Source organism: Fundulus heteroclitus, chromosome 24 (genome assembly GCF_011125445.2).
Source record: "Fundulus heteroclitus isolate FHET01 chromosome 24, MU-UCD_Fhet_4.1, whole genome shotgun sequence".
In the NCBI taxonomy this organism is placed as follows: domain Eukaryota; kingdom Metazoa; phylum Chordata; class Actinopteri; order Cyprinodontiformes; family Fundulidae; genus Fundulus; species Fundulus heteroclitus.
This window is the reverse complement of record NC_046384.1, coordinates 4,809,416-4,820,193: the sequence shown is the minus strand read 5'-3', so window position 1 is coordinate 4,820,193 and position 10,778 is coordinate 4,809,416. Positions and strand designations below refer to the sequence as shown.

General features: G+C 45.0%; 1 protein-coding gene across 4 annotated transcripts in view; it reads right to left on the bottom strand.

The window, feature by feature from the left end:
- Positions 1–10,778, bottom strand: part of LOC105916429 (aspartyl aminopeptidase) — an 18,958-nt gene continuing 8,180 nt past the window's right edge. For 3 of the 4 annotated variants that reach the window (XM_036127952.1, XM_021309690.2, XM_036127951.1), the window contains exons 4-15: positions 10,336–10,449; positions 10,126–10,251; positions 8,318–8,442; positions 8,034–8,118; positions 6,430–6,537; positions 6,255–6,332; positions 6,101–6,181; positions 5,878–6,038; positions 5,753–5,792; positions 5,571–5,672; positions 2,870–3,037; positions 144–194 (exon numbers count right to left, since the gene is read on the bottom strand). In XM_036127952.1, the coding sequence (XP_035983845.1) occupies positions 144–194; positions 2,870–3,037; positions 5,571–5,672; positions 5,753–5,792; positions 5,878–6,038; positions 6,101–6,181; positions 6,255–6,332; positions 6,430–6,537; positions 8,034–8,118; positions 8,318–8,442; positions 10,126–10,251; positions 10,336–10,449 (1,239 nt within the window). Of the gene's footprint in view, positions 195–2,869; positions 3,038–5,570; positions 5,673–5,752; positions 5,793–5,877; positions 6,039–6,100; positions 6,182–6,254; positions 6,333–6,429; positions 6,538–8,033; positions 8,119–8,317; positions 8,443–10,125; positions 10,252–10,335; positions 10,450–10,778 lie in introns of all 4 variants that reach the window. The other variant, XM_012850953.3, reaches the window with a different exon arrangement.

Here is a 10,778-nt window from a genome sequence, read left to right as displayed (position 1 = left end):
AAGAATTTCAGACCTTTATTTCTCAACGACTTGTTCAGAAGGAAGATATAAAATATCCGTCGGCTAAAACGAACCCATCTTCTGACATTTAGCAGAGAAAAAAAAAAAGTGAGTGGTTGACGTTTTTCTGTAGCCGGGGCTCCTCAGTCGACGACCAGCGAGCTCCTGATGGTGGGAAACAGCTCAAAGAAGCCCTGCAGGGGGAAGCAGACAGGAAGCGGACGAGTGGAGTTAAAACATCTCCACCTGCTTAATGATGAGCAACAAGCAGGAGCAGAAGAGTCGGATCAGCAGTTTCGTGTGTCGCCTCAGTCCGCCGCTCAAGAACCAGCGGTGGTGACACGGAGTCAGGCTAACCAGCTGGATTTTAATCACGCAGCACCGTGCAGAATTTAACTTTCTCTTTTAACCCACTGCGTTATAAAACACAAGAACATTCACGGTGTGAAAACTTTAGGACGTATAAAATAACCCTTGAACAACGAGCGGCTGAACCTCCTCCTGGTGCCTTGTGGGAATATTTATGCATCAGCAGCGTTTTTAATGCAGGATTATGACGATTTAAACGTTTAACGCTGCAGGAATGTTAGCTTAAAGCTAACTTCTATGGAAGAATCCCAATCATTGCTAAAATTTAGCATCGGTGCTGACATGTAGTATAAAGCAAACAATGGTGTCACTATCCAGCGATCCGTACCGGTAGCACGATCCGTACCATCAGCTCATTTGCACACGCGCGAACAGAATAACTTCCGGTAGACAATATTTCGTTTTTCTTACTTTTTATTCTTTTGTCTTTTTTCAGCCGGGGTGTTTCTTTTTGTATATATATTTTTTTAATAGCAAAAATGTTTCCCAGTTGTGGTTAGGTAAATAAGAATATATACACCATTACTTAAGGTACATAAACCCCAGCTATGAACATGTTTAGGAGTATAGAAACTTATTTTATTTCGAATATTCTTCGTTTTTTTTTTATCAATTATTTGATTTGCATATGTATTTGTGTATTTTTTACTTAATAAATGCATTTTAAAAAGTATGCCTTGGCTTTGTTATGTGTTCTTTGTTCTATTCCCTGTTCGGTTTTTGTAAAAAATAAACAATGCGGGTAATTTAACGACGGTGTCTTCTCTTGTTTATGATTTGTACACCAGAGGGCGCCAAACTCTTAATATATAGTTTTAACTTTCTAATAAAACTAATTTTTAGTACAAGATTATTTGTATAACAAAATTCACTTCATCATTAAGGATGAAAATAATTTTTTTCCATTCCTGTTTGAACAAATAATATAACTTATAGAGTGTATTCAGACAACACAGACAAACGTTGCGCAATAATGTAGTCCCGGACTTCTGAGCATATCCGATGATGACGTCAAGCAATACAATGGAGACAATGTAAACGCATCAATTTCTTCCAGAAAAATCTTAAATATTTTCTATACAATATAGTTTAGCATTCTTTAATTATTTAAGTATAGAAATAAGTATTTTCAGTACCGTAATTACATTATTTTTTGGCAACCCGGAAGTTATTCTGTTCGCGCGTGCGCAAATAAGCTGATGGTACGGATCGGGTAGTGACAAATGTAGGTAAATACAAACAGTCGTACATTTCCTGTGCTTTAAGGGAAAGAACCGTTTCATTTAACGCTGTAACTGAGCTCCTACGGCAACACCATCAGGTCAAAATAGTTTCAGCTGTTTGAACTGAGGCTGACCAGAGTTTGAACTCATAAAATAAAGGATGTGAATGGATTATACAGAGGAAGGCAGCATTAAATCATGCTTAAAAAGTGTAGATTCGTCCCAATCGATGTGATGAGGAGGTCTCATTATTTTCACATTATTCCCAGTGGATTAAACCAAGCTTGGCCCCAGAATTCAGGTCCTCTTCACTTATGAGGGAAACATATAACCCTACTTTTCGGACTTTAAGTTGCATCAGTCAAAAAAACGCATCATAAAGATAAAAAAATAAGTTGTACTGGACTATACATAATCCAAGACTAAAAACTGACATTTAATCTGGTAAACCAATTTATTAAATTACAACACAACCGTCTGAACAACATGGACCATACCTGGGAGGATGAATGAGGTAAATTAGCATAAGAAGCGTAGCAGAGCAGCCCGTTACGCCTAAATTAAACCGTGAGCATAGCGGTACTACGAGCTAAGCTAACAGCATGTAGCATAACGCTGCTACATGCTAAGCTAACAGTACGACACAGATGTTTCAGAGTAAAATAAAGCTCATGTGCATTTAGAGAAGGTGTAACCCACCCGGAGAACAGACCTGTAAGCTAGCGCTAGCTGTTATTAGCTTCACAGACAGTGATAACAGGGTTCTGTCGCGTTCTCGTTCCTTCGGGGCAAAGCGCTGCTCCACGTAACGCTTTGCTGTATTAACGTAGACTGAAACAGCTAAATAAATGTACATGTGTTCAGTCTTTGTTGTCTATAAGTTAATGTTTTCATTCATTTTTAAGTGGTACAAGAGGAGGATATAGTTTTTACAAGCCTAGAGTGCCCTCTTGTGGCTACAGACGGTAATGTTTACTGCTTGGTTCATTCTGGTCAGTATGGTTTACAATTTAAAGTCCACATATAAGTCGCAGGATCAACTAAATTGTGAAAAAGTGCGACTTATAGTCCAAAAAAACATGGTAAATGCTTTTAGTGACTTGGAGTCAAGGGTCAACAGGATCCTCTTCAAATCAGACAACGAAGAGACAAAATAAAAATCTGCTAAATGAAAACAAGGAGGGAAAAATTGTGGATCTTATATAAAATAAAAAAAAGGGATACCAGGAAAGCCCAAAACGAACATTAGCATAGCATTAGTCAGCATTGGCGTTTACCTTGAAGAGGGTGGTGCTCTGCAGCACGCTGGAGGTGCAGCACATCTCCCTGATGGAGTGCATGGACAGCTGGGGGGAGCCGATGTCCACCACCGGGATGCCGAGACGGGAGGCCAGGATGGGGCCGATGGTGGTCCCGCAGGGGCTGTCGTTACGCACCATCACGTCCTGCGGGGAGACGACGGCACGCCTTAACGAGCTTAACGAGTAAAAGCAGCTCTGGGTTCAGGGTTAGCAGAGCGGCGGCCGGTTTTAGCAGCTAGCGCTCTGCAGGATAAAACCTCAACGCTTTGTGGTCCAGCATGTGTGGCGTCACAGCTGAGATCCTCCCTAACTCATCGCTGTAGGCTGAAAATCTAAACTTTTCTCATTTTTAGAAAATCTCGAAGTTCAGCTGAAGTTTAACTCCCTGTTTGGGTCAAGATTGGCGACAGTCGCTGCCCTCTGGTGGCCGCTCCTGTGAAGCGCAGCGCCAACAAACAAACAGGAAGAACTAGGATGAGACAGATTAGCAGGATTATCATCCAGAGCCCCCCCTCTACCTGTGGCTCTTTGGACCTTCCACAGTTCCTCTTAATAACTTTGGCTACAAATTATATTTTTATTATGGTACTTAAACGTAATAATGATAATTAATTAAAATTTTCACAACAGAATGATGCTAAAAGTGCCAGTAATATTTAATTTTAAATTAACATTTGTATTCATTATGTTGGAAACTGATTATTTTTTTTTTTACATTATTATCCACAAATAACATCCTGTCCATCCTCTTTTTTTTAAACATCAAAATAGACATAAAAGGGCATTTCTTAACGATGACAACAGATTTCCTACAGTAGATCTTTATCAAAATTAGAACTTGTCTTTTTTCAAAAGGCCAGGCAACATTTGTGGCTCTGAACGAGTTTAATTCAAGTGGACTGGAGAAAAAAAATTACTCTTTAGACTGTAAAGGATGCAGGCCCCTGGTTTAAGGGAACCTCCACCAATACGGCGGGTTAATTAGTTCTAGCTGCATCATTTCCTCTTCATATGCAGGTTTGATGAACGACTTTAGCTCTAGCATTGATTAAAACCCCCCAGCATAATACTTCCACCTCCGTGTTTCATCTCTGCTTTACTACCCCTCTGTCTCTGGCATCCTTCTGTTTTCATGGATTTGATTTCATTTTGATTAGGGCTGAACAATTAATCGCATTTTCAATATAATCGCAATTTAAAAAAAACTCAATTTCCAAATCGCAGAGCTCTGCAATTTTTGGCTATGTAACAATTAGGGAATTAGAAACGTCCATTAGGTGTTGGTAAAATGCTTAAAGTGGGTTTGCCTCCATATGGAAGGGAAGACAGTTGCAGCAGTGAGATAATCTAACTTTATTACTTGTTTTAGAGTTTATATAATCATATATAGCATTAAGTACAGGTCAATCAGTTTAATACATAGACTTGCTTGTTGGTTGCACTTTATGTTTAACAAGGATTGATGTCCAAATCAACTAAAAGCTGTTCTCTTGAACAATATTCTGATGAATAGAAACATTAAAAGTTCTTGTTTTAAATAGTCCTTGTTTACAAACATCTTTATTTAGAGGCCATTTTTGTTGCTTGTGGTTAACGCAGAGAAAAGTCAAAATTGCAATTTTGGTTGAAATATATTGTAGGCAGAACGCAATAATTTCTGCTCTGAGTTTAGATGCTGTGGGTCTTTTAGCACCTAATCCACATGGTGAGGAAACAAAATGATTTGTTGTTTGTATATGTTTAAAAAGACATGATAAATTAAACTGGAAAAAAATAAAAAATAAAAAAAAAATAAAAAAAAGAATCGCAATATTAAGAAAAAAAAAAAAAGTCACATTTAGATTATTTTCCAAAATCGTTCAGCCCTAATTTTGACCTTTTTTTTTTAACAGGTTTTCACTCGTGAGGTTAATCGCTCCTATTCCTCCTCCTATTCGGCCTTTCAGCGTCTGCTCCGCTGTGGCTCGGATATGATGAGCGCTAAAACCAGACCAGATGTTATCTGACGGCGCTCGTTCATCCTGCTGAGAGTTAACGCATTTATCCAGATGAAACTATGGAGGAATTCATCTTTTAATATTGTCAAGGTGGAACCCTGTTTGTTGTAATAACTGCAATCACTGCCCAAAGAATGATTAGTTCTAGAATGTTTCACTGAATCACAACAAGGTAAAGTAAGGCCAAAGGAACTTTAGTTAAACTACTCTTGGCTCTTACTCTGTTTCTGTCTTTTTCCAAAGTTCTGTTTATAAGACTTCCTAGAAATGGAAGAGCACACACACACCATTTCACACACACACCCCTCCAACTAGGAAGGGAGGGCTTTAGGTCCAGAGCAGCGCCTGTACACAGTAAGATATCATGTTCCTATTTACGTCATACTGTATCCCTATAAAGGCTGAAAGTTACCCCATATTGTTGGGATTGTTGGGACTGCTGTGAAATGAAGATGATTGTAAGTCCAGAATAAACGAATCCCCCTGCTGGTCACTGAAGAGAAGCTGTGGTGTCTGGTCTCATCTGTCTGTTTTTTTCTGGTTAAACCCTCTCCCACAAAACCGATAAAAGGATAAAAACAAATCTAACCCAGACACTCGTCACCGTCAGAATGAAGTCTCCTCTAACGACGGGGCGGTCTGCTTCAGTATTAAAACACCTGGGGCGGTGAGAAACACACCTGCAGCGGCACGCCCACGCGGCCGGCCACCTCCCTGACCAGGCAGGCGGTGACGGCGGTGGTGGCGTAGCGCTGGTTGCTGTTGAACTTGATGACGGGGCCCTGAAAGCAGAGCAGTCAATCAGACGCCGCGTTTTAATAAGCGGACGTGAAACCAGGAGGAAGCAGCGGAGGGTGCTGACCTTATGGAAGGAGGGTCGGTGGTTCTCCTCATGCTTCTCCCTGAGGAGACAGAAGCAGACATTTAGTCCCCGCCCCCTTTGTCCCTCCATGGTGTCTTTATAAAACATGGCGGCGCAGCACTGACGCGTAGTTGGGGTGCACGGCGTGCGCCATGTCGGCGCTGATCATGAAGGAGAGCGGCGCCGCCTGCTGGAAGGCGGTGGGGTTGGCGGGGGAGGAGGCGAGCCGGCTGAGGAGGAGCTCCGTCAGGTTGGACTGCGCTCCCTGGGCGCTCTCTGATCCCACCTGCAGCACAGAGACGCTCAGACTCCCAGAGACCGACTCACACAGGCGCCGCACACACTCACCTCCTCGTTGTCGTACAGCGCGATCATCCGGATGTTGGGATCCGCCGCCAGAGAGCCGCCGGCGCACGACTGGATCAGGCCCTGAGGGACGGAGCAGACGGAGGAGGTGAGGAGGAGCGAGGGAGGAGAGGAGAGGAGAGGGAGAGAGTCTGACCTGCAGCGCGCAGTAGCAGCTGTGCAGGTTGTCCAGGCGAGGAGCGTAGATGAACTCCTGGTAAACGCCTCCCAGCGCCTGGAGGGGAGCAGAGACAGGGGAGGCGTCAAGGTTTTAGGCTCCCAGAGCCGAGGAGGAGGTCACAAAAGGAGAGAGACAGGAGGTGGAGACTCACCGCCGGCTGAGTGTCGACCAGACAGAGATCGAAGTCCAGGAGAGCCTGAGGCTGGAGGCGGAGCTGAGAGGAGAGCAGCTGGAGGAGGGCGGGGTGATGCTTCTCCTCCTGGAGGAGGCAGAACCAGAGGAGGAGTTAGGGAGGGAGGAGGGAGGGAGAGGAAGAAAGAGGGAGGGAGGGAAGGGAGGAAGGAGAGAAGGGAGGAAGTAAGAGGAAGGGAATAAGAGAGGAAGGGAGGAAGGAGGGAGGGAAGGAAAGAGGGAGGGAGGAAGGAGGGAGAGAAGGAGAGAAGGGAGGAAGGAGGGATGGAGAGCGGAAGGAGAGAGGGAAGGAAAGAGGGAGGGAGGATGGAGTGAGAAAGGGAGGAAGAGGAAGGGAATAAGAGAGGAAGGGAGGAAGGAGGGATGTAAGGAGGGAGAGAAAGAGGGAGGAAGGAGAGAGCGAAGGAAAGAGGGATGGAGAGCGGAAGGAGAGAGGGAAGGAAAGAGGGAGGGAGGATGGAAGGGAGGGAGGAAGGAGAGAGGGAAGGAAAGAGGGATGGAGAGCGGAAGGAGAGAGGGAGGAAGGAGAGAAGGGAGGAAGTAAGAGGAAGGGAATAAGAGAGGAAGGGAGGAAGGAGGGGAGGGAGGAAGGAGGGAGGAAAAAGGGATGGAGAGCGGAAGGAGAGAGGGAAGGAAAGAGGGAGGGAGGATGGAAGGGAGGAAGGAGGGCGAGAAGGAGTGAGGAAGGAGAGAGGAAAGGAAAGAGGGAGAGAAGGAAGAGAATAAGAGAGGAAGGGAGGGAGGAGGATAGGACAGGAATGAAGGAGGGAGGGAGGGAGGGAGAGAAGAAGGTAGGGAAGGGAATAGATGGAGGGAAGGAGAGAGGGAGGGAGGATGGAAGGGAGGAGGATAGGAGAGGAAAGAGAGAGAGAAGGAGGGAGGGAACGAAAGAGGGAGGGAGTGAGAGGGAGGAAGAGGAAGGGATGAAGGAGGGAGGGATGAGGGAGGGAGGGAAGGAAGGAAATGAGAGAGGAAGGGAGCCAAGGAGGAAGAAAGGGTGGATAAGAGGGAGGAAGGAGAAGAGGAGAGGAATGAAGGAGGGAGGAAAGGGAGGGAGGAGGGAAGGGAAGAAAGGAGGGAAGGAAAGAGGGATGGAGGATGGAAGGCAGGAGGGAGAGAGGGACAAAGGAGGGAAGGAGGGAGAGAAGGAGGGAGGGAAGGAGGGAGGGAACAAAAGAGGAATGGAGGGAAGGAGGATGGAGGGAGTAGGGGGAGAAGGAGGGAGGGAGGAAGGAAGGAAATGAGAGAGGAAGGGAGGCGAGGAGGAAGAAAGGGTGGATAAGAGGGAGGAAGGAAGGAAACAAAGGGATAAAATGAAGGTTTAAAAAAGGAAGTAGGAAACAAGAAACAAAGGAATAACAAAAGGAAGGGAATATAGGAAGAAATGAAAGTAGGACACAAGGAGGGAAGGAAAGACGCATTGAAGGAAATAAGAAAGGATTCAACGAAGGAAACAAAATAAGGAGACGATCACAAAGAGAATAAACGGCGAGAGGAGAAAAAGGAAGGAGACAAGGAAGGAGACAAGGAAGGAGACAAGGAAGGATGGATGTTTCCTCTCACCGTGCTGGAGGCCGAGGAGGCGTCTCCGGATGAGCAGGCTCCCGTCTCCAGCTCCTCCTGTATCGCCGTGGCGATGATGGGAACCCTGAGAAACACAGGCAGAGCAGCGTTCAGCTCCTCCTGACGCCTCCTCCATGCTGCTCGTTAACACGCGCTGCCTTCACTGCCGCTGGGAAAGCAGAGCGCTCTAATCTACCGACTGACACCTGAAGGAACCAGAACCACGGACAGCGGTCCGGTCCCGTCGGCCTAAGCTGATCTAGAGACGGCGGCCGGTTCCTCACAGGTGGTTCTCCTTGTTGGGGCCGAAGGAGTCGTTGACGTCGCGCTGCAGGTGGATGGCCAGGTGGGGGACCCGCAGGAGGGGCCGGGGGACGTGGACCAGGCGGTGGACCAGCTTCCCGTCGCTCTGCGGGGAGGAACAGGGAGTTTATCACCCGTCGCCGAGCAGCGGCTCCGCCTCTAAAAGCTAAAAACACCGACATGAGCCGCGATAAAAATCAGCATTTAGCCAGAAAACACCCCAGAGCAGAATCTGGCGCCCCCTACAGCTTAGAGAGGGAACAACAGAGGAGGGATGACTTGGATTTCAGGCCCAAATCTACACCTGTTCATGAGTCACACCACATTTTAACACTCTGTTAACACTAAATATTACAAATACCGTATTTTCCGGACTATAAGTCGCAGTTTTTTTTTTTTTTTCATAGTTTGGCCGTGGGTGCGACTTATGTGTGAAATTATTACACATTTTTACTAGGGCTGAACAATTAATCACATTTTCAATATAATCGCGGTTTAAAAAAATTTCCAAATCGCAGAGTCTGCAATTTTTGGCTATGTAACAATTAGGGAATTAGACACGTCCATTAGGTGTTGGTAAAATGTTTAAAGTGGGTTTGCCTCCACATGGAAGGGAAGACAGTTGCAGCAGTGAGATAATCTAATTGTATTACTTGTTTTAGAGTTTATATAATCATACATAGCATTAAGTCCAGGTCAATCAGTTTAATACATAGACTTGCTTGTTGGTTGCACTTTATGTTCAACAAGGATTGATGTCCAAATCAACTAAAAGCTGTTTTCTTGAATAATATTCTGATCAATAAAAACATTAAAAGTTCATATTTGAAATAGTCCTTGTTTACAAACATCTTTATTTAGAGGCCATTTTTGTTGCTTGTGGTTAATGTGGAGAAAAGTCAAAATTGCAATTTTGGTTGAAATATATTGTAGGCAGAACGCAATCATTTCTGCTCTGAGTTTAGATGCTGTGGGTGTTTTAGCAACTAATCTGCACATGGGAAGGAAACAAAATGATTTGTTGTTTGTATATATTTTAAAAGACATGATAAATTAAACTGGAAAAAAAAAAAAATCGCATTAAATCACAATATTAAGAAAAAAAAAAAAAAAATCGCAATTAGATTATTTTCCAAAATCGTTCAGCCCTAATTTTTACCGGCATATCATTACACCTGTTATTTTCACACCAAACCACAAGAGGGCGCTCTAGGCCTGTGTTGAATCAGACGTAAGCGACGTAGAAGCGGAAGTGTCGCATCTTCTACCTCCGGAGTTAACGGAGTTATTTGAAAGTGACGCCGAGGATGAAGATTTCACTGTATTTAATTTATTTGGAGTGACACGGACGCTTTGGTTAACTTCTTCGCTATAGTTATTTATGCTATAATTATCTGAATAGCTTTTAATATGTTATGTTAACATACCAGGCACGTTCTCAGTTGTGTCATGTAGCGTAAGCTAACGTACAATTATTCAGCCTGTTGTTGCCTCTGTTCTATTTTTATTTAAAATTGCCTTTCAAGATGACATGTCTGTTCTTGATGTTGTATATTATCAAATAAATTTCCCCCAAAAATGCGACTTATATATATGTTTTTTTCTTCCTTATTATGCATTTCATGGCTTGTGCGACTTGTACTTCGGAGCGACTTATAGTCTGGAAAATACGGTAATAATAATAGTGATGACAAAAAAAAGTAGAAACTGACCCATAAAAATCTGAAATTAACAAAGAAATCGATCCGAATTAAAAGTCTGTTCCCGCGGCTAACGGCGGCAGCAATACCTTGACCATGACGCGGCCGGCGACCGTCAGGTCCCGGTCGAACCAGGTGTTCCAGATGCCGCCGCCGTAACACTCCACGCCCACCTGCAGGCAGCCCTGCTTCGTCCTCTTGGACCGCGGCTTCACCTGGAACAGAGAGACACGCTCAGCCACGCGGTCGCCTCCGCGGGGAGGAAGGTGGTGCCGGCGGGGGGGAGGGGGGGGCGTTACCCTGAGGCAGGGGCTGTCGGTGTGGGCGCCGATCATGGAGAAGCCGTTCCCAGGCCGGTAGGCTCCGCCCACGGCGAAGGCGATGAGGCTGGAGAAGTTCCTCGTCATGAAATACTGCGGAGAAAACCGTCAGCCTGTTAAGACCACTGAGCTATATAATACACTGGAGTGCTGATTTAGCCAAAAAACTGAAGTCACTGGCCGCCATCTTGCTACTCCCTACTCTCACAGAATCCCACAGGATTTGGTTGCAACAACAAGCAGTGGGCGGGCTGGGTAAAAACGGGGCACAGGGAATGCTACAGGCAGGGAGGAACGAACACGAGCAACGACGAGGAAATGTGAGGGGCTGAAAGAGGGTACAGGGGAGGCAGAGAGAGAGAGACACACACAGAAGAGAGAGAGAGAAGAGAGAGAGAGAGAGAGAGAGAGAGACAGACAGA